Raw genomic sequence first — 24,659 nt, forward strand, 5'->3', positions numbered from 1 at the left:
TAGAAATCAATCATGTTTATTATTCATAATTGGAAAAGAATACAAATACAAATACAAATAATGAAGACACGTATGGTGCGGTTGCAATTCAAAGAATATTCCTCAGAGCAAATCTAAAAATGAAGGCAACATCTATCTCTTCTTTATTTTATTTCAACAGCCATCCTATTACATATATATAGGCAGCCTAGAACTAGATACAAATGTTGCACATTATTACATTTATAATTAGCGCACCAATTAACAACAATCTATGCATGCTTACGTGCGAACTCCAGAAGACATTGACAGAGTTCTTTAGGCCTAGAAGCAATTGCCATATGATCTGCTGGAATCTCCATCACTTCCTTAACCTCATTGTGTTCAATCATGAAGCGCTGCAATGACGGAACCACCAATAAATCTTGAGTACAAACAACATAATCTCGCACAACCGATCCAAATTTCTCCTTCGTGAACTTGTTTGCCTTGGCCAGACTTTCAAGAAACAATGATCCTGATCTCTTTAAAAGCGTTTGGAGACTGAGATCCTGCAAACAAGAAAAATATATCATCACTACACTAGTTATTACAGTCAAACAGATCAGTCCAAGATCGAAAATCAATTTGTAATCAGATTCACGAGCCGTACCTCAGGGGAGGCAAGGTTAAAAGCAGTGGACTTCATGAATGTCTCATATCCCGCGGTTGAAGACACTACACTCTGCCACCCGTCTGCCACGGCTGGGCTATTTTCAATAAACTAACAGAAAGAACAAAATGTATAAGGGTTTAATTTAAAGTTAGAGATGATTGGTAATGCCTTTACATTTGCATGTTTTCAATTAAAGGGCCTTAATTAAATGCAAAATAAAATAAATTGCGCTACCTTCTCTAACATATACGATGGCCGGTGCTCGGTATCAGGCAAGAATGCTGTAACAAAAACAGCTAGAGAAATCTTCTCTGGGAACTTCTCCATAGCAAAAGCCACGTTTAAGCCACCTAGACTATGACCCACCAATACAACCTTTTCATTTTCAGCTAAGTTGGCCATGAACTCGATCAAGGGCTCATTATACTGATCAAAAGTAACAACTTCTTCCAGTGTTTTTCGTGTTCACCCCTGATGCACTCATGTCAAGGGCTGTGACAGAGTGCCCAGCTGCCTCTAGCATTGTCTTCACCTTGTACCATGCCCAAGCTCCTGAAGCTGAACCATGGATCAAAACAAAATGCGTTGTTTGATTGTTGCTATCTCCCATTTTTTTTTGTTGGCTGATTGATAGTACTATAAACAAAGTAAAGGCTTTTGGTTTTGCTTGACAGTACGTAAAATTTTCGTAATGCCTTGAGTGTGCTTAGTAATGTCGTTGCTTGGTGGTATATATAGAGAGTACCGTCTGTTGAAAAGTTGAAAGTAGGAAATGTCAAGTCACATGTTTTTTTTTTTTTTTTTTTGATCAAGAACTCCTAGGCATTATTTTCTTTGACAAGTCAAGTCATGCGTTCGATCATTGATGGTATTAACATGCAATATTGGGGAGGAAGTGCAAAAAATAATTTTGAAATTCAACAATTATATATATATATATATATATATATATATTCATGATGAAAAGCAGCCATGCTTTCTTCGTTGAAGAACTTCAAATAATATGACCAAGAAGATAGCTTGTTCTTGGAGAAGTTTACTCAAATACAAACGCAACTCTTTCTTCTATTTTTCTTCTGTAATTTCTCAGGAAAATGAACATATTTCGTAACAGATCAGTTCAAGATTGAAAATTCAAACAAAATTCTTTCATTGTTTTACTTTTTCAATAGTTAATTATATTGGTTCTTGGTATCCTATTTTTACTGTACTTGCACGTGTAGTCGTTTCAGACTTTTATAATTTCCTTCTAAGTTTCTTTTAAACAAAAAATTTAGTCCCTCTCTTTATTTTCTAACAACTGGCCCTTTATTTTCTAAAGGAAAAACGAACACCCAACACATCCGGATCTGAGGTTTAATAAATATGTGTGTTTGCTAAATTAAAATACTAAAATTTTATAAATGAATTCAATGTTTTTAGTCATTTAAGCCGTAGTCAATCGCAATATCTAAACTCGGTCATCCGTCCCGGATGCCATTAACCAAAACTAATCACAAAATCAAACCCATCATCTCTCACGGATACCATTAGCCGAACCCAATCATCATAATCAACTCGGCCATCTATCTAGGATGCCATTAGCCGAACCCAATCATCATAATCAACCCGGCCATCCCTCTAGGGTGCTATTTGTCGAGACTAATCATCACAAAACCCGGCCATCCATTTAGGATGTCATTGGCTGAAGGTAATCATCAATTGATCTCAGGCATCCCCGTAGGATGTCATTAGTCGAAGCTAATCATCAATCACAACCCGGTCATCTATCTCGGATGCCATTAGCCGAAGCTAATCAACAACTCAATCAACATTTCATAATTGGTTTAACATTCATTAACAACTCAATCAACAGTTCATAATCGGTTTAACATTCGGCAACAACTCAAGTTCATCAACAACTCAATTAACATTTCATAATCGGTTTACCATTCATCAACAACTTAATAATATATCATCGTCAAACAATTTATTTTAGAACATTTACATTATACAAAAAAAAGGTGGAAACCACCTACTTGTTCCTCCCGTGGGGTGTCCTTGCCCGGTCGAAGGTCCGATCTCGGTCACACCACCTAACACATCAATGGTCACAAATCAGCACATTTGCATTTTGAAATCACATGACTCATCACCATACATATTTCAAGAATCCACATGTTCACATTCCAGTGTTCCACACATATTACACAATCATACAATGAATTCGTTCCAGGCATTTAAGTCAATTCTAATATGGAAGTCTGTCACAGAACATCGGCATCAAAAACTGGTTCGCTGGTGACACAGAATTGACAGCAAAAATTGGTTCGCTGGTGACATAGAATTCGGCAGTGAAAACTGGTTCGCTAGTGACATAGAATTCGGCAGCGAAAACTGGTTCGCTAGTAACACATAAATCAACAACGAAAACTTGTTTGCTGGTGACATAAAAATCAACAACGAAAACTGGTTCGCTGGTGACACATAAATCGACAGAGATAACTAGTTTGCTGGTGATACATAAATCGGCAGCGAAAACTTGTTCGCTACTGATACATAAATTGGCAACGAAAACTAATTCACTACTGACACGAGAAGGTGTAAGCGTACTTAGTCTACTGCTTACTCGAAAATCGTTGATGAAAATTGAGTTGTTGTAGATCCAGAAATCATCAACGCAACACCTTTCTACGGGTGACCCTGGAATCGTCAACGTACTTAGTCTACTGCTTACTCAGAAATCATTGACGAAAACTGAGTTGCTGGCGACCTAGAAATTGTCAACGCAACACATTTTTAAGGCTAATGCTGGAATAATTCACGTACACAGCCTACTAGTGTCTCAAGAATTGTCGATGAAAACTGAGTCGCTGCCAAAAATTGTCAACGCAACCCATGTCTATAGCTGACGCTGAAATCGTCAGTGCACACAACCAATTATTGACTCAAGAATCGTTGATGAAAACTGGGTCGCTGCTGACCTAGAAATCATCAAAGCAACCCATGTCTGTAGCCGACGCTGGAATCATTAGTGCACACAGCCTACTGCTGACTCAAGAATCGTTGATGAAAACTGAGTCGCTGCTGACCTAGAAATCATCAACGCAACTCATGTCGCTGCCGATTTACAATCGGTAGCAATGATGGAGTTGTTTATGATTTTTCTCTTTCCCTTAACTAAGCATAAGGTCTATGTTAGTTTACCCCCTTTCATAACTCATCCCCAACCGAGTTTGAACACGTATAAAAATTCAATCGCATTCAAAGTTTTATCACAAGACCATCAACAATACATAACCAATTCTCAACATACATATTCTTACAAAGAATCCCCTAAACATCACTTTAAGTCCTTAATGGTATTATCCAAAATTCATCAATACAATTTGTAGAAATTCAACGACACGTAAACAAGTCCTACATTCATGCTATTTCACATCAACTTATGGAGGTTCATCATGTGAGATTTCGTTAATGGTCCTATTCTCGGTCGAAGCATATATGCCTCTTTTCTCCAATCTTTTGCATGCATTTTATCAAGTTTAACACAATAGTATCGCCAACAACATAAAAATCATACTCATACATATAACCATTTGCTTCCTAATTAAACAAGTTCATCCATTACACACACAAACTCAAGGTTTCCACATGCTTCTACGGTTCAAATGATAGTAAAATTCGGGTCATAACACTTTCTAACACATTTTCACATAATTTCAACATTCACATATGCAGAAATTCTGTCATAAACACAAGCATATGTTCTGTTTTAGCTCTAGTAGAATACATGACTCTAACATAGTTTCCATCTATGCATTTCATCACAGGAAATTCATATACTATCCAGTTTTTATTATGGTCGGTCCTCTCGTAAGTTTATACATTCAAACTTATCCATTTTCTTTGTTAAATGTTCTTGAATTAAATCTCCATTCAGCCCCATTTTCATCCCTCTTTCTTGTTTAGGTTTTCTTCACAGCTGGTGTAAAAATCCTAGGCCATTTTCTTAGGGTTTTCTTCTTCTTTTTCGATCCTAATGTCCCAAGAATAGGGGGAGAAAGCTTATGGTTCATACCTCAGGTTTTCAACAACTTTAGGAAGGGATTTAACAATTTTTCTTCCCCTCTACTTTTGGTTTTCTTCCTCCCTTCTCCAACTGCACCAGTCGGCCTCCTACACTCCTTCTCCTTCCATAGTTTCAGCCATTTATGTTTTTCTCTAACTCTCATTTCCTCTCTAACACTCAAAGAATGTACATACAACTGGTTGCTAGGTTTTCTTCTTGAGGGAGTGGCGGCTGTAGTGGTGTTTTCTGGCTGGTTTTTAAGGAGAGTTCTAAACTCCTTCTTCTTTGATGGCTTCAACCACCTCTGCTTTTCTCTAATCCTCCCTTCTTCTCTCACGTTCCATGGGGGTGCATGCAACTAGGTTTGCTGGCTTTGCTTTGGGAAGAGAGGTTGATGTAGCCAATGATGCTGGCAAGTTGTTTTTGGGGAGAGCAAAGGTCATTCTCTCTCCTTTGCTACATTTATACCCCTTTAAAATGTGAAGGGGTGTTTCGAAGGCTGGATAAGGTTGTTCTTATCCCTCTTTTAGGTCATTCTAAAGTGGTCATGTCCTTTATTATTCTCACCTAGAATAGGCCGGTCCAACACTAATTTTTGTTGGGTTTTACATCATCAACAAAAACTGAGTCGTTGCCGACTTAGAAATCATCATTGAAACTGCTTCCACGGCTGGCACATGGATTCATCAGCGTACACAGCCCTTTTAACTCAAAAATCATCGATGAAACTGTGTCACTATCGACTCACAAATCAACAAAAAACTGTGTCGCTGCCGATTCATAAATCAGCATAAAAAACTATGTCGCTGCCGATTTAGAAATCGGCAGCGATGATGGAGTCGTTTCTGGCTTTACTTTTTTTTGTTGGGTGTTTACAATTCTCCAACTAGTAATCTATCCAAAATCTTATTCCTTTCTCATTGCCAATTTGTAGAAACAACATTTTTTTCAAGGTGTTGGTACATATCCTTCACGGTTGATTATGGAGTAAATTCATTGCCATAAGTCTGAAAGTGAATGATTAAAGCTTGGAAGTCCATTCTCAAAGTAAGGTCAACACTTCTTTCTGATAATATCTTGCCATCCTTCCTTATCTTGCTCTCCTAACCTGCACAACCACTTATCACCATGGCTTTGTTTTTGCCTTGTAAAGATCCAATGCTTAGACCACCTCTTTTTTTTCTCTGACCACTAGATTCCACGCCACCTTACATATGTTTCTTGCATTCGAGGTACCAACTCATAGAAATCATCTCTGAATGGATCTTATGAATATTTGTGCGCCCTTTTTGACATGAGAAAGATTAATATGTAATATAAGGGTAAAGAGTTCAACATGTTTTTAGCAAATATATACGGCCAGCCATGTTTAAAATCTTGCTTATCCACACACCCAATCTTGCATGAATCTGAGAGATGACAAGATTTTAGGTTGATATCTTTTTGGGGTTGGCTCCCAAATGAAGGCTTGGATACCTGACAGGTAGTTTATCCCATTTACAATAGATAGAGCTTTTCATACCACATGTATACTCAACATCCAAATCAATGCCAACTAAGAAACTTTTATGGAAGTTCACTTACAAAGCTAAAGCAAACTTAAACCATCTTGGAATTCTTTTTACTTCTATCAAAGAATAGTAATCATTTGGAATAAAAACTAGCGTGTCATTAACATACTGAAGATGATTGAGTGATTCTCGATCCCTAATCATACCCAATTTCTTTAAAATAACCATATGAATATGCTCCTTCAAATAGAGCTCTTAATCCCTCTACTACTATATCAAACTGAAAGGGTGAAAGTGGATCTCTCTGTCATATTCCATGCTTGACTCCAAATTCTTGACTTGGTGATCCATTAACAAAGATGGCTATATGAGAATTTGAAACGTATTTATGAATAAGTGATCTCTAATTGTTGTCAAAACCCATATATTCCTTTACCCATAAATGTGAATCAAAAGCCTTATAAAAATCAACCTTGAGAGTGAAACCATGATCTCCTTTCCATTTGACCCCATGAGTCACTTCATTGGCAATTATGAATCCATCTAAAATCTACCTTTTCACAATATGGTCGATATCCATCGGGTTCAATTGTTGTTCTTCCTCCATAGTTTTTATGTGAGATACACAACAATCATCAGGGATTGAAGAGGTCAATAAATGCTAGCTTAGCTAGTCAACGCGCCACCACCTCACCTTAATCCTAACAGAGCCGTCTATGATGGTGCATCGTGTGAATAGTGAGTTACACTGTCAGTGGCATAAATGTAATTTATATATCTGACTAGGGTCGAAATGGTAATTCCCTACACTAGTGGTATTTTTGTAATTTTCTAACCTTATGTTTTATTTTGTAATTAAAAATAGTTTTTTGCATATGTTTTAACTAGATCAATTGATCAGGGCAATTAATTTTGAAGAACTCCGTCAAAAGCTAAAAATAGAAGAAATCCATGTGGTAATGATATATAATAATATAGAATAATGAACAATATATCAGAGTGAAATCAAATCATTCATGTTTAAACTCTCTTGTATTCAGCAACAGTTCAAACTTCCTTAAGACTAGGAGTCTTCGTCTTATCCTTCCTTGTATTTAGGTGTTGATTAGTTTCTATTAAACCTATATATGTACAGCTTGGTTGATTAATAAAAGAGCACAACAGCAGTGTATAAACTGTTCCTTCTATTATGGTATCAGAGCTGCCTAATTCTATTCTTCATTAGTTTCTTCTTTCTTCTATCACAAACTGTCGATCCTCTTGTTCAAAACATAAACATGACCACACAAATCGACTCAGCAGCTACTATCTCTTCTTCCAACCTTCCACACCATGGGGTTCCTCTCATTACAATAAATACCACTGCACAAACACCTCTCAAACTCACATCCACAAACTACATTTCCTGGAAGCTTCAGTTTGAAACTTTATTCATTAGATATGATCTCATTGGATACATCGATGGATCAACACCCTGCCCTCCCAACACCATTACTGCAGACAACATCACCACAACAAATCCCTCTCATAAACTTTGGATTCGTCAGGATAAGCTTCTGCTTAATGCCTTGATTGACTCTATTTCTCCTACCATTATTCCTTTTATTGCTTGTGTAGGGACTGCTCAAGAAGCATGGACCATACTTGCCAACACGTATGCTAAACCTTCACGTGGCCGCATCAAACAAGTTAAAAACCAGCTCAAAAATCCATCCAAAGGATCTCGGACCATTACTGAATTTCTTCACTCTGTCAAAGCCAATGCTGATGAACTGGCTATATTAGGTGCACCCATGGATCCAGAAGACCTCACTGAAAAATTCTGGATGGTCTCGATGATGACTACAAAGAACTTGTTCGTGTAGTGCAAGCACGTGACACTTCCATTTCATTTGATGAACTGCATGAGAAGCTTCTTTCTTTTGAAGCCATGTCCTCCTCCCATGCAACACCCCTTCCCATAACAGCCAATCCTACACAAAAGACTTCTCATGCATGGCGTGGTAATCGCCCAACCTCCACTTTTCGCCCTCCTCATCCATCCCCTGCCACTCCATAATATTGGCGTTCTTCCCCTCCCACCACTTTCAGGCCTCCCTTCACCTCAAACACTCGCCCTGCCTATCGTCCTACCCGCCCTCCCCTACGACAATATCAAGGCTTCTGCCAAATATGTGGCATTCAGGGTCACACAGCCAAACGTTGTCCTTCTTTTCAGCTCATTCCGATTCCTGCCTCCAATAATGAGCCTTTAGCAGCACACAACTCAGCTTCTCCTTGGCAGCCACGTGTAAACTTTGTTGCCAACACCTCATCCACCTCTCCTACATGGTTACTCGACAGTGGTGCCTCTCACCATGTGACATCAAATTTGGAGAATTTATCTATGCACTCTCCTTACAGTGGATCCGATGATGTTATGATAGGCGATGGTACCAATCTTCCAATTACACACACCGGTTCTTCACATCTATCTTCTCCTACATCATCCTTTAAATTGTCTAATGTTCTATGTGTACCCACTATGAAGAGAAACTTGATTTCTGTTTATCAGTTTTGTATCACTAATAATGTTTCTGTCGAGTTCTTACCATCCTTGTTCTTTGTGAAGGATCTTCAAACGGGGGCAATTCTCTTCCAGGGCAGTATTAAGGACGGAGTGTATGAATGGTCGGCTTTCAAACCACAGTCTCCACCACTTCTAGCCTTCTCCACCACCAAAACCACATGCACGACCTGGCATAGTCGCTTAGGACATCCAGCATTTCCTATTTTAAAACACATCCTCACTAGTTCTCATTTAGAATCATCTTCGTCTATCACTTCTGACTTCTCATGTAATGCATGCCTCTGCAATAAAAGTCATAAGTTACCATTCTCTAATTCTTCACTTATATCCACACATCCTTTGCAAATTGTTTTCTCTGATGTTTGGATGTCTCCAATTCTGTCTTCTGATGGCTTCAAATACTATGTTATATTTGTTGATCACTTTACCAAATATGTCTGGTTTTATCCCCTTAAACGCAAATCTGATGTTCATGAAGTTTTTACACGGTATAAAGCCATTGTTGAGAATTATTTTCAACACCGCATTATCACTCTCTACACTGATAATGGGGGAGAGTATCTAGGCCTCAGAACTTTTCTTTCTAAAGCTGGGATCACTCATATGACCACACCACCTTATACTCCTGAGCTAAATGGATATTCTGAACGCAGGCACTGTCACATTGTTGAGACTGGCCTCACGCTACTCTCGCATGCATCCCTTCCATTAACATTTTGGAAATGCCTTTAGTACTGCTGTTTACCTCATTAATAGGATGCCTACCCCAACTTTAAATCTCTCTAGTCCATTTGAATTAATTTTCAAAACAGCACCCAACTATTCCAGGTTAAAAAGTTTCGGCTGCTTATGCTATCCATGGATTCGTCCATATTCATCCCACAAATTAGAACCCAAATCCAAACCCTGTGTCTTTATTGGCTACTCGTTATCTTAACATGCATATCTTTGTTTTGAACCATCCACTTCCAAAACTTTTATCTCTCGTCATGTCAAGTTTGTAGAGTCTGTTTTTCCTTATACTAATCTCCACAGCATGCTTCCACGTCCCACTTCCACTATAGTAGTTTCATGGTTGCCACCAGTTCTTATAGTCTCTGTTCCCCTTTCATCCCAGCCGCCTTCTTACACTCCAGCCGTCCCTACACCAGAATTGTCTTCTGCTGCTGCTACCTCATCACCAACTTTATCAGCTGACTCTCCAACACCTCCCTCCCCTGTCTTACAACCAGCCTCCCCGCCACCTCCTCACCATTCCATGACTACCCGTGCCAAAAATAATATCCTCAAACCTATTCAAAAACTAAACCTTCACACACAATTAATCTCTTCCCCAAATTCAGAACCATCAACTGTTGCCCAGGCTCTCCAAGATTCCAACTGGAGAAATGCTATGTCAGACGAATACAATGCCCTTATTCGCAATGGAACATGGGAACTTGTCTCTCCAACTAATGTGAACAACCTTGTAGGCTGTAAATGGATATTTTGCATCAAGCGCAATCCTGATGGCTCTGTTAACAGGTTCAAAGCGCGCCTTGTGGCCAAAGGCTTTCATCAGAGACCGGGTGTGGATTATCTAGAGATCTTCAGTCCAGTAATTAAGCCAACCACTATTCACCTGGTGCTCAATATAACAGTTGCAAATGGTTGGTCTCTTCGCTAATTAGATATCAACAATGCATTCCTCCAAGGTACCTTAACAGAAACAATTTACATGGCTCAGCCACCTGGCTTCCTTGACTCTGATAATCCAACTCATGTGTGTAAACTTCACAAGGCTATCTACGGCCTCAAACAAGCTCCCAGGGCTTGGTATCAGGAGTTGCGCAAATTTCTCATGGATTCTGGTTTCAGAAATCACATTCTGATACTTCTTTGTTCACTCTGCAACTTGATACTAAACTGCTATACCTTTTAGTGTATGTAGATGATATTATACTAACGGGTAATAATGCAGACCTTGTATCTCAGTTTGTTTCTTGTCTAGCTAAAAGGTTTTCTCTCAAAGATCTTTGCAATCTTTCCTACTTCCTTGGTGTACAAGTTATTCCTCAATGTCAAGGCATTCTCCTTTCCCAGCGTCGATATATCCAGGAGCTGCTTGATAAAACACACATGGAAATGTCAAAACCTGTTCTTACTCCACTGCCAACACACTCATCTTCACTTACATTATCCTCAGGATCGCTTCTCTCAGATCCCACTGAGTACAGAACAGTTGTAGGCAGCCTTCAATACTTGTCACTCACTCGTCCGGATATTTCTTTTGCTGTTAATAGAATGTCCCAGTTCATGCATGCTCCAACTGATGAGCACTGGAATTGTGTTAAAAGGATTTTACGTTATCTATGTGGTACACCACATGATGGACTTCTTCTTAAACGCAACTCTCCACTCTCCATTCATGCTGTATCAGACTCACTTCACGCCTTCTCGGATGCTGATTGGGCAGGTAACAAAGATGACTACTCTTCTACCAGTGCCAACCTTGTTTATCTTGGCAGCAATCTCATTTCCTGGAGCTCCAAGAAACCAAAAACTGTAGCCAGGTCCTCTACTGAAGTAGAATATAGATCAGTTGCTGCTACTGCAGCTGAACTGTGTTGGATTCGTTCCTTACTCTCAGAGCTTTGTGTTACATTGCTCCACACTCCAGTCATCTACTGCGACAATATTAGAGCCACACAATTAAGTTCCAATCCGGTTTTTCATTCCAGGATGAAGCATGTAGCCATTGACTATCACTTTCTACGTGACCAAGTGCAAACTGGTGTTCTACGTGTGGCACACGTTTCCTCAGCAGATCAGCTTGCTGATCTTCTCACTAAACCTCTGCCTCGATCTCAATTTCAGAATTTGCGTGACAAGATTGGCCTCTCTAGTCGTGGCCTATCTTGAGGGGGCATATCAGAATGAAGATCAACATTATCAGAATGAAGATCAAATCATTCATGTTTAAACTCCCTTGTATTCAGCAACAGTTCAAACTTCCTTAAGACTATGAGTCTTCGTCTTATCCTTCCTTGTGTTTAGGTGTTGATTAGTTTCTATTAAACCTATATATGTACAGCTTGGTTGATTAATAAAAGAGCACAACAACAGTGTATAAACTGTTCCTTCTATTACAATAATCCTCATGCTTTAGTTAGGGGGCAATGATAAGAAGAGTCAATGTGGGCCAAGCTAGTAAGATCGATAAACCATACTTATTCAGTTGTCAAAATAGGAGAACATAGAAGACAAACTTGTGGTAAGCAGTGAAGGTATTGTGATCACTTAAACATTTCATGTAAGCTTATGCCTAGTTATAAACATTTCTAAAGCTGAAGGCCTTAGAAGATGAAGACAACATAAAAAGGAATATTATGCTTTCAAAATGTACAAGTTGTGCTTCGTAAATAAATCACAATAAGTTGATGTTATCGTCAACCCCTCCAATCATAAATTCAAGCCTTGTCATCAAAAGATTTTCAAGCTCTACCATTAGAAAGTTCAACTCTGCCATCAAGAAGTGTAAGCCTTGCAATCAGAAAATTTCAAGCCTTGTCAACAAAAACATTTCAAGCTCTACTATAAAAAAGTTCAACTCTACCATCAAGAAGTGTATGCCCTGTGATTTGAAAATTTCAAACCCCATCATTACTAAGTTTAATTCGAGTCTATAATCAAGATATCTTTTGATCGAATCCTATTGCTAATTATGTCAAACATGGAACCTTTTAGATTTTTTTATTAAGGTTGGTCATTTGATAACATAGACCATTTAGATTTTTATTGACATGACGTGCACGACTTCGAATGACGGGTAAGGCTCCTGGATCGAGGGAGTTTTGAATGTGTTGGGGTAAATCATAAGAATATAATTAATATGGTTTAGGAGTTACCCCTTAGATTTGTCTAGTAGGATCCTTGGATTCCTGAAATGTTTTAAGATATTTTTTAAGATTATTGACACATGCTTTTCATATCTTGATAAGTTTATATTTTTTAAAAAAATTATTTTTTATAAGAAAATATTTTCATCAAAACAAATAAGAAACATGAATAAGAAAATGGAGTTTTGATTGAAGAGATATATTTTTCTCCTCCTTAATTGAATTCATTAAAAGTTTAATGATTTTATTTTTTGCAAGTTTGGGTAACCTAAATGAAAACATTGACAGGTGACAAGAAAAATATATCATCACTACACTAGTTATTACAGTCAAACAGATCAGTCCAAGATCGAAAATCAATTTGTAATCAGATTCACGAGCCGTACCTCAGGGGAGGCAAGGTTAAAAGCAGTGGACTTCATGAATGTCTCATATCCCGCGGTTGAAGACACTACACTCTGCCACCCGTCTGCCACGGCTGGGCTATTTTCAATAAACTAACAGAAAGAACAAAATGTATAAGGGTTTAATTTAAAGTTAGAGATGATTGGTAAAAACATGCCTTTACATTTGCATGTTTTCATGTGCATTAATGCTATGAATTTTCCTTGTTGAATTAAGCAAAAGGTTTTGCCCGTCATATCTCTGCTCAGTGGGTTGTGTTGTTGGACCTTAAACAGAACAGATCCGGGCACTCTTGTTCATCATCTAAATTAAAAGCAATCAATTAAAGGGCCTTAATTAAATGCAAAATAAAATAAATTGCGCTACCTTCTCTAACATATACGATGGCCGGTGCTCGGTATCAGGCAAGAATGCTGTAACAAAAACAGCTAGAGAAATCTTCTCTGGGAACTTCTCCATAGCGAAAGCCACGTTTAAGCCACCTAGACTATGACCCACCAATACAACCTTTTCATTTTCAGCTAAGTTGGCCATGAACTCGATCAAGGGCTCATTATACTGATCAAAAGTAACAACTTCTTCCAGTGTTTTCGTGTTCACCCCTGATGCACTCATTGTTAGAGTACAGTGAATGACTAGTGTAATATTGGTTAATAAATCTGTTAGTTAGTTAGTTAGTTAGAAAAGTTAGTTACATGCAGTTAAGTTGTTACAGTGCATGTATATATAAATAACTAACTAACTATAGAAAGTAATGAGATTGAATAACAGAAAAGAAGAAGGTTAATAAGGTTTTCATTTTTCTCTCGTCTCTCACTCAACCTCTCTGTATCTACTACTGAAGTTACATGTTAACATGGTATCAGAGCTCATAGCTCACGCTTGAAGATCCTTTCTGATTGCTTCCGCATTCTATCTGCTCCTTCTCCACATTCTGATCTCTGATTGATAATCTGCTAATCTTTCAATGGTGACTGCTTCACAACTTCAACTTCTGCAATCTCCAATCACAGCTCTCATTCCTTCTATTCCTACGTCTGTTAATGTCAAGCTGGATGATTCAAACTACCTCAATTGGAACTTTCAGATGCAACTTTTGCTTGAAAACAATGGCATTATGGGATATGTTGATGGATCAATTCATTGTCCACCTCAACTCAGCTCAGCTTCATGCGAGTCTGGAATCGCTTCTTCTCAAAATGATGAATTCATAGTCTGGAAAATGCATGACCGAGCCATCATGCAATTAATCACTGCTACATTATCTCCTATTGCTATGTCTTGTGCAATTGGTAGCACCAGCTCCAAGGATCTGTGGAATCGACTGAAGGAGCAGTTTTCAACAGTATCTAGAACCAGCATTTTTCAGATGAAATCTAATCTACAAACAATCAAAAAAGGAGCAGATTCGATTTCACAATATCTTCATCGTATTAAAGAAGCCAGGGACTATCTTTCAGCTGCTGGTGTATACTTTGCTGATGAAGATATAGTTATTCTGGCTCTCAATGGCTTGCCTATGGAGTATAACACATTTAGATGTGTTATAAGGGGACGAGAGAGTGTGATCTCATTGCATGATTTTCGTTCACAATTGCTTGCAGAGGAAGTGATTGTAGAGGCATCACCTCATGCTCCTCTAATGACAGCAATGGCTGCAACTACAGGTTTTTCTATGAATCATAGTTCATCTCAGGCTGTTAACAGAGGATTTAAGCCTTATAGTGGAAATAGAAACACTGGTAGAGGTCGTTTTTCTCAAGGAGCAAGACACTTTCACTCTAGACCAGTGTTTCCTTCTATGGCAAATGAACATCCACACTCTAATCCTGGCGTTCTTGGTCCTTCACCTAATCAGCAATTTCACAGTCACCCTGCATCCATGATGCCAATCTGTCAACTCTGCAATTCTGAGGGACATACTGCCCCGTTTTGTGATGCTTCTTCTTATAAGAAACCTAAATGTCATATATGTGGCAGACCTAATCACACTACCTGGTTCTGCTTCTATAATGACAAAGGACCAAACTATATTGGCATGCATCCTACTCCTGCTTATCCTTCTCAGCAGTCCTATCCCACACAATCACCAACTATGCAGCATTCCTCATATCGAGCCCCATCACCACATCTCTCATTCTCCTCTGCTCGTTTTCCAGACTCACAGCCTACTATGCAAGCCATGCACACCATGGTCAACTCTGCACCGCCAGCATCCAATGCTTCAGGATCCTCTCAAGTATGGCTCACTGATTCTGGTGCCACTAATCACATGACAGCAGATTTGAATAATCTGACATTGGCCTCACCATATCCAACCACAAACACAATTCAAACTGCCAATGGTGAAGGTTTGACAGTATCTCATGTTGGTCAGTCTGTCATTAATTCTTCTATGTCTTCACTCAAGTTGGCTTCTGTGCTACTTGTTCCTCAATTAACTCAGAATCTATTATCAGTCCATCGGCTTTGCCTTGATAATAATTGCTGGCTTATTTTTGATGCATTTTGCTTTTGGATTCAGGACAAAGCCACCAGGAGGATTCTTTACAGAGGCTTGTGCAGTAATGGCCTATATCCTATCCATGCTTTTTCACCAGCGTCTTCTACTCAGCCATCACAAGCTCAGGCATTTCTTGGCCAACTTGTTCAGTCCAATCTATGGCACCATAGGTTAGGACATCCCACAAATTCTGTCGTTTCTCTCATGCTGAATAAAGCTCATATTCATGTTCCTAAAACTTCTTCCCCTATGATGTGTCATCCCTGTCTTGCAGGGAAAGTTAGCAAACTGCCTTTCCCTAAGCATCATCATACATTCGTTTCTCCATTTTCCACTATCCATACTGATTTATGGGGACCTGCACCATGTATCTCAGTGGATGGTTATAAATATTACACTATCTTTGTTGATGAATGTACACGTTATTGCTGGTTATTTCCCTTGGTCAATAAGTCTGATCTGTTTTCTACATTTGTTGCCTTCCATTCCTATCTTGTTACACAACACTCTGCCACTGTTAAAACTCTACAGACTGATGGGGGGGGGGAATACACCTGCAATCGTCTGAAACAATTTCTCACTAACAAAGGCATTGTTCATCACCTCTCATGTCCACACACCCCTGAACAGAATGGGGTAGCTGAGAGGAAACATAGACATATTATGGAGACCACAATAACTCTATTGCACACTGCCAAATTACCATCTCAATTTTGGTCTTATGCATGTTTAACAGCTACATACCTCATCAACCGAATGCCCACTCCAGTTCTTCTTCACAAGTCTCCTTTTGAGATGTTATTTGGGTCTTCCCCAGCTCTTAATCACCTTAGGATTTTTGGTTGTGCCTGTTTTCCTCTCCTTCGCCCTTATAATCATAGCAAACTGCAGCCAAAAACATCAAAGTGTGTGTTTCTTGGATATGGCATCAAGTACAAGGGTTATTTGTGCTATCATGTGCCTACTCTGCGATTGTTTGTTTCAAGACATGTTATATTTGATGAAAAACAATTTCCATATCCTGAATCCTCCCATATCTCCTCACCCACAGTTCAGTCCTCACCATCATATTCCTCCTCCACATGTCCTGTGCTTCTTGTTAATACAGAGAACACAGTTATTCCTTCCTTCCCTGGTTCTCCTTCCTACCATACACCTGCTTTATCTACAGTTTCTCCTAGTCCTCGATCCATTACTGCTTCCACTCAAGCTTCTTCTCCTCCTCCTGTGGCGCCTGATATTAGTATCAGTTCTACTGCATTTACTCCTGACAACTTGCAAGTGGTCCTGTCCATTCCTTCTCTAAATTTGCATCCTATGCAAACCAGAAGCAAAAGTGGCATTAATAAACGGAAGGCCTTCTTAGCCAGTATTCAGGACTCCAGTGCAGTTGATCTGTCTTTGATAGAACCAGCTACTTACAAATCTGCTATCAAAGCTCCTATATGGTTACAGGCCATGCAAGATGAAATTCATGCCTTACATACTCAAGGCACCTGGAGTCTTGTTCCCTTACCAGCAAAAAGGAACTTGGTGGGATGCAAGTGGATTTTCAAGATTAAACGTCATTCGGATGGATCTATTGCTAGACACAAGGCACGGCTGGTTGCAAAAGGGTTTAGTCAAGAACCTGGCTTGGATTATGGTGACACCTTTAGTCCTGTGGTGAAACCTGCCACCGTCCGCCTGGTTCTTGCACTTGCTGCTCATTTCAGTTGGCCCCTCAGACAACTAGATGTCAAAAATGCATTCCTGCATGGCATCCTTCAAGAAGAAGTTTACATGTCTCAGCCCCCTGGCTTTGAAGATGTATTGCATCCTCAGCTTGTATGCAAACTGCATAAATCCCTCTATGGCCTAAAACAGGCGCCTAGAGCCTGGAATGATCGATTTACTCAGTTTCTGCCTTCCTTAGGTTTTGCCACAACCTATTCTGACTCTTCCTTGTTTGTCAAGCATGTTGGTCCTCATATCGTAGTGCTGCTACTCTATGTGGACGATATTATCATCACAGGCAGTGCATCTGCAGCAATCTTACAGGTTATCCGAGCTCTCACTACTGAGTTTGATATCACGGACTTAGGCTCCCTTCATTATTTCTTGGGCATACAGATTACTCACACCTCTACTGGTCTGTTTCTGTCCCAATCTAAATACGTTGAGGATTTGCTGCTTAAATCTGAGATGGTTGATGCTAAACCATGTGATACTCCATGTCTCCCTTATCATCGCCTACTCAAAGAGGATGGGGAACCATATCCTAATCCTACAGTATATCGCAGCATTGTAGGGGCTCTGCAGTACTTGACCTTTACACGTCCTGACATTGCATTTTCTGTGCATCAAGTTTGCCAATTTATGCAGAATCCAATGGTGTCTCATTTCACTGCTGTGAAACGAATTTTACGTTATCTTAAGGGCACACTGCATGTTGGTATTTCTTATACAAAGGGAGATTTGCAATTAAAGGCTTTCAGTGATGCTGATTGGGCAGGGGACCCTAATGACCGACGCTCCACGACTGGTTTGGTGATCTTTTTGGGAAACAATCCTATATCATGGTCCTCCAAGAAGCAACAAACCGTGTCCAGATCATCCACAGAAGCTAAGTATCGTGCGTTATCTTTTACTGCAGCTGAGGTGGATTGGCTCAAGCAGTTACTAGTCTTCCTGCATATTACCTTACCTCATGTTCCTGTTATGTTCTGTGATAATCTCTCTGCCATTGCTCTATCCTTTAATCCTGTTCAGCATCAACGGACCAAACACATTGAGGTTGATGTGCATTTTGTTCGTGAACGTGTTTCACAGAAGCAATTGTCAGTCCAATTTGTCTCCTCACGGGAACAGTTTGCAGATATCCTCACGAAGGGGTTGAGTGCCCCTCTATTTCGCACTCATTGCTGCAATCTCAGGCTTACTTCTTCACGAGCCTGATCTTGAGGGAGGATGTTAGAGTACAGTGAATGACAAGTGTAATATTGGTTAATAAATCTGTTAGTTAGTTAGTTAGTTAGAAAAGTTAGTTACATGCAGTTAAGTTGTTACAGTGCATGTATATATAAATAACTAACTAACTATAGAAAGTAATGAGATTGAATAACAGAAAAGAAGAAGGTTAATAAGGTTTTCATTTTTCTCTCGTCTCTCACTCAACCTCTCTGTATCTACTACTGAAGTTACATGTTAACACTCATGTCAAGGGCTGTGACCGAGTGCCCAGCTGCCTCTAGCATTGTCTTCACCTTGTACCATGCCCAAGCTCCTGAAGCTGAACCATGGATCAAAACAAAATGCGTTGTTTGATTGTTGCTATCTCCCATTTTTTTTTTGTTGATTGATAGTACTATAAAAAAAGGTAAAGGCTTTTGGTTTTGCTTGACAGGACGTAATATTAATTTTCGTAATGCCTTGATTGTGTAATGTCGTTGCATGGTGGTATATATAGAGAGTACCGTCTGTTGAAAAGTTGAAAGTGGGAAATGTCAAGTCACATGAAATTCAACGATTAAAAATATATATTCATGATGAAAAGCAGCCATGCTTTCTTCGTTGAAGAACTTTGAATAATATGACCAAGAAGATAACTTGTTCTTGGAGAAGTTAACTCCTCAATACAAACCCAACTCTTTCTTCTATTTTGCTTCTGTAAATTCTTAGGAAAATTCTCATATACTCAAGATGAAAAGCCGCCATGTTTTCGTCGTGGAAGAGCTTCAAATTAATATGACCCTAATTTGAACATGAGTAGTCGTTCCAAACAATTTTATGTATGTACAGGAAATCTATTTCGTTTTCGTAACAGGTTCCGTGCAACAATTATCTTTTGAATTAGTTATTTCATAGATTGGAATAATGAAAAGTAAGAGATGTCCGAGTACTAATAACTGGATATGATCACCACATAAGTTTACCTTCACCCAAAAAAAGGAGTTTGACCGAACGTGATGACGATGAAAAATACTTTCATTGTTCCTTTACTTTTCAAATCTTTAATTAGATGTTTATAACAATGGGTATCCTGTTTTTACCCTACTTTGAACATGAGTAGTCCTTTCTAATTCTTGTAACTTTCCTTCTAAACCAAAAAGTTGTTTGCAAGATAAGGCCTCCAATTTATGATTTTTTAAATTTAGTCCCGCCCTTTATTTTCTAATGATTAAAAAAACACCCAACACATTCCGGATCTGAAGTTTAATATATATGTGTGTGTGTGTGTGTTTTTTTTTTTTTTGCTAAATTAAAATGTTAAAATTATACAAATGAATTCAACGCTTTTTTTTTCAAATGATAAGGGATCTAGGTATTTTTTTTTTAAAAAAAAAAAGAGAGGCTTGAGAGTTCTAAGAAGGTACACGCTTTAGGTTAACTTTAAAATTGTTGATGTTAGTAGGATTAATATTACATTTTGCAAATGTAACCTATGATGAATAATTTATATAATATGCAAAATACTCCTGTGACTTTTGGGTGGCTAATTTAAAAGGAAAAAAAATTATTATCTAAATTTAAGATAACTAGGACATTTAATACTAGTCAATGCAGAGATTTTTCAGAAAATCCATAAGTATTTTACTTGAAACAGACTTCATCACGTACTATTCTAAAAACATCTTTAGTAAGTTGCTTTGTTATTTGTTTGAAGTCGTGTTTTTATTCGTTAGTTTATTTAATGTTTAAGAAAAGTCCTTCTTAGTAAGGAGATCTCATCTCATCAGGTTAAAACCTAGTCATTCTAAAACTCATAAAAGTATGTATAAGGTTTAAGAAAAGTCCTCATCAGTAAAGAGATTCTTATTTTATCAGGTTAAAACCTAACATTTCTAAAGCCAAGGTAATAAAAGTTTCTTTTTATTCAATATTGGGAATATTTCTTACTTATAAGTTCATAATGTCATGTATTAAAAGAAAATAAAATTTTGGTGTTTTTGTAATATTGGTCAAGTTTTCATGAATTCAATAAAGTGGTTATTAAATCTATGAATGCGTGCAAAGATATTTTTTGAATTTTTTTGGTTTATGAAAAAAATGCTAAATCATACATGCTAAAAGTATGTATAAGGTTTAAGAAAAGTCCTCATCAGTAAAGAGATTCTTATCTTATCAGGTTAAAACCTAACATTTCTAAAGCCAAGGTAATAAAAGTTTCTTTTTGTTCAATATTGGGAATATTTCTTACTTATAAGTTCATAATGTCATGTATTAAAAGAAAATAAAATTTTGGTGTTTTTGTAATATTGGTCAAGTTTTCATGAATTCAATAAAGTGGTTATTAAATTTATGAATTCGTGCAAAGATATTTTTTGAATTTTTTTGGTTTATGAAAAAAATGCTAAATCATACAATGAATTTTTTTATTTTTTTCAAATAGATTTTTATTTTTAGTTTTGAGAGACTTTGCCGTATGCAAATTAAAATGAAATTGTATTTTGGAAAGAAAGGTTTTTGTTGTTTTTTTATATAAAGAAATTGATTTATGTAATACAAAAAAAAAAAATACCTTGAGTGTAGGTCACAATTCTAGATACTAAATATGAAGAGGTAAAAAAAAAGATGAGGAAACTCAAAATTAATTGTGTAAGCTAAGAGAATCTCAACCATTGATATTTCTCCCCTTTTCTTCACTATTGATTCTTACCAAGGACATTTCGTTTCTGTCCTGTAGAGTGGCTAAGGAGAGGACAAAAACTTCCAGCTTTGTTATTGCTTAGGATCGTATTTCTTGGAGCAGTAAAGTGAAAGCTTTAATTTTGACGTGTCTCGAAATTATCTTCAAGCCAAAAGAAATCATTTTTGGTTTTTAGATATGGAGAAAAAAATATTACAATCATTGGTTGAGTGGGGCTTAGGTGCGGTAAGCAGAAGTTTTCTGGTTTTGATTTGAACCACAACTAGGTAAAACGAAGTATTTTCTGAGAGCTTCCTTATTGGAAGACCAATCTTTTTCGCCATAACCTTGATGTCATGCACATAGAAAAGAACACATTTAAGAACATTTTCAACACGATCATGGATGTGAAAGGGAAGACAAAGGACAATATGAAGGCTAGAATGGATATAGCATTGTTTTGTAACCGTAAAAGTATGGAGTTGGTTTTTTATGGGTCACGGGTCGCAAAGCCCAGAGCAAGCTTTGCCTTAGAGAAGAATGCACGACTACTAGTCTACCAATAACTTAAGAGTCTGTGTTTTCTTGATGGACATGCCTCGAACATATCAAAGTTAGTTAATCTAGAGGAATGCAGATTGTATGGAATGAAGAGCCATGACTGCCATATGTTTATGCAAACACTCATTCCATTAGTTTATCGTGATTTGTTGCCATAAGGGATATGGGATGCACTCACAGAGATCAGTCATTTCTTTAGAGATATATGCTCCAGCAAGTTGCAAACACTTCACATTGAGAGGCTTGAAACGAATATCATCAAGACAATATGCAAACTTGAGATTATATTCCCTCCATCGTTTTTTGACTCGATGGAGCATTTACCCATATATTTACCATATGAGGCAAAAGTTAGAGGCCCAGTCCAATATAGATAGATGTGTCCATTTGAGAGGTTAGATATTATAGATGCAATGTATTGTTAATGTATTTTCATTGTTTTTTTAATTTAAAATATTTATTTAATTCCATGCAGGTACTTATTCAATCTTAAGAAAAAGGTTAAGAACAAGGCGCCTGTTGAGGCTTTGATATGTGAGGCCTATATTGTTGAGGAAATCTCAACATTTAACTTGTACTATTTCAAGCCTTATTTGAGAACGAGAATCTACTGTGTTCCATGGCATGATGATGAAGGTGAAGTGTCTTCGAGTGAGAACTTGTCAGTATTCTCCAATCCTGGATGACCCATACCTAAAAATGTTGTATGGGGAAGATATTTGTCTGAAATAGAGTTCAAACAAGTACACAATTATGTGTTATTTAACTACAATGAACCGAGACCTTTTATTCAGTAAGTATATATACTACTTAAACTTTGTTATAAATGGACTATTTGTTTATTGTTATATCACAAACTCATATAATTTTGAAAACCTTGTAGGCAACATCGACAATATTTACTGTCTAATAAATCACAGCTGACCGAATCCTAAATCTTTCGATTACAAGATGAATAATTTGCCATGTGGTTCAAAACACATGTAAGTACTATCATAAACTCATTATCTATCATGGTACTGAATTTCATTACAGAATTCTTGTTTACTATTCATTATTGTACTTAATGTACAAGGTTTATCAAATGGAAAAGAATGTTTGTGTTTCATTATCTTTACTAAGCCTGGTTACTAAAAGAAAAATGAAGTGCTACAATGAGTATTTTATCAATGGATATGTGTTTTGTAATATCCTACATCGGCGGGTGAAGAAGTGGTAGCTAGCTTTATTAAGAGTGCTTGTTGCCAACTTGACTAGAAATCAATCATGTTTATTATTCATAATTGGAAAAGAATACAAATACAAATACAAATAATGAAGACACGTATGGTGCGGTTGCAATTCAAAGAATATTCCTCAGAGCAAATCTAAAAATGAAGGCAACATCTATCTCTTCTTTATTTTATTTCAACAGCCATCCTATTACATATATATAGGCAGCCTAGAACTAGATACAAATGTTGCACATTATTACATTTATAATTAGCGCACCAATTAACAACAATCTATGCATGCTTACGTGCGAACTCCAGAAGACATTGACAGAGTTCTTTAGGCCTAGAAGCAATTGCCATATGATCTGCTGGAATCTCCATCACTTCCTTAACCTCATTGTGTTCAATCATGAAGCGCTGCAATGACGGAACCACCAATAAATCTTGAGTACAAACAACATAATCTCGCACAACCGATCCAAATTTCTCCTTCGTGAACTTGTTTGCCTTGGCCAGACTTTCAAGAAACAATGATCCTGATCTCTTTAAAAGCGTTTGGAGACTGAGATCCTGCAAACAAGAAAAATATATCATCACTACACTAGTTATTACAGTCAAACAGATCAGTCCAAGATCGAAAATCAATTTGTAATCAGATTCACGAGCCGTACCTCAGGGGAGGCAAGGTTAAAAGCAGTGGACTTCATGAATGTCTCATATCCCGCGGTTGAAGACACTACACTCTGCCACCCGTCTGCCACGGCTGGGCTATTTTCAATAAACTAACAGAAAGAACAAAATGTATAAGGGTTTAATTTAAAGTTAGAGATGATTGGTAAAAACATGCCTTTACATTTGCATGTTTTCATGTGCATTAATGCTATGAATTTTCCTTGTTGAATTAAGCAAAAGGTTTTGCCCGTCATATCTCTGCTCAGTGGGTTGTGTTGTTGGACCTTAAACAGAACAGATCCGGGCACTCTTGTTCATCATCTAAATTAAAAGCAATCAATTAAGGGCCTTAATTAAATGCAAAAAATAAAATAAAAATTGCGCTACCTTCTCTAACATATACGATGGCCGGTGCTCGATATCAGGCAAGAATGCTGTAACAAAAACAGCTAGAGAAATCTTCTCTGGGAACTTCTCCATAGCAAAAGCCACGTTTAAGCCACCTAGACTATGACCCACCAATACAACCTTTTCATTTTCAGCTAAGTTGGCCATGAACTCGATCAAGGGCTCATTATACTGATCAAAAGTAACAACTTCTTCCAGTGTTTTTGTGTTCACCCCTGATGCACTCATGTCAAGGGCTGTGACAGAGTGCCCAGCTGCCTCTAGCATTGTCTTCACCTTGTACCATGCCCAAGCTCCTGAAGCTGAACCATGGATCAAAACAAAATGCGTTGTTTGATTGTTGCTATCTCCCATATTTTTTTTTTGGTGATTGATAGTACTATAAAAAAAGTAAAGGCTTTTGGTTTTAATTGACAGTACGTTATATTAATTTTCGTAATGCCTTGATTGTGCATAGTAATGTCGTTGCTTGGTGGTATATATAGAGAGTACCGTCTGTTGAAAAGTTGAAAGTGGGAAATGTCAAGTCACGTGTTTTTTTTTTTTTTCTATCAAGAACTCCTAGGCATTATTTTCTTTGACAAGTCAAGGCATGTGTTCTATCTTTTATGGTATTAACATGCAATGGGGAGCAAGTGCATAAAA

General features: G+C 37.8%; 1 protein-coding gene across 1 annotated transcript; it reads right to left on the bottom strand.

The window, feature by feature from the left end:
* On the bottom strand, window positions 1-24,439 carry LOC7477980 (salicylic acid-binding protein 2). Its single transcript, XM_052454441.1, has 5 exons — window positions 24,135-24,439; window positions 13,531-13,555; window positions 869-984; window positions 632-742; window positions 1-530 (listed from the first exon to the last, which is right to left on the bottom strand). The coding sequence occupies exons 1-5, from the start codon at window positions 24,366-24,368 to the stop codon at window positions 252-254; spliced, it is 765 nt and encodes a 254-aa protein (XP_052310401.1). The 5' UTR covers window positions 24,369-24,439; the 3' UTR covers window positions 1-251.
* Window positions 24,440-24,659: the final 220 nt, after the last annotated feature.

This window comes from Populus trichocarpa, chromosome 7 (genome assembly GCF_000002775.5).
Source record: "Populus trichocarpa isolate Nisqually-1 chromosome 7, P.trichocarpa_v4.1, whole genome shotgun sequence".
In the NCBI taxonomy this organism is placed as follows: Eukaryota; Viridiplantae; Streptophyta; class Magnoliopsida; order Malpighiales; family Salicaceae; genus Populus; species Populus trichocarpa.

Excerpts from the sequence above, each read along its gene's own strand:
- LOC7477980 (XM_052454441.1), bottom strand. The coding sequence starts at position 24,368 with ATGGGAGATAGCAACAATCAAACAACGCATTTTGTTTTGATCCATGGT. Across the intron at positions 985-13,530 it reads ATTGGTGGGTCATAGTCTAG|GTGGCTTAAACGTGGCTTTT; the intron begins GTGGCTTAAACG and ends GTCATAGTCTAG. Across the intron at positions 531-631 it reads TTAACCTTGCCTCCCCTGAG|GATCTCAGTCTCCAAACGCT; the intron begins GTACGGCTCGTG and ends TCTTGTTTGCAG.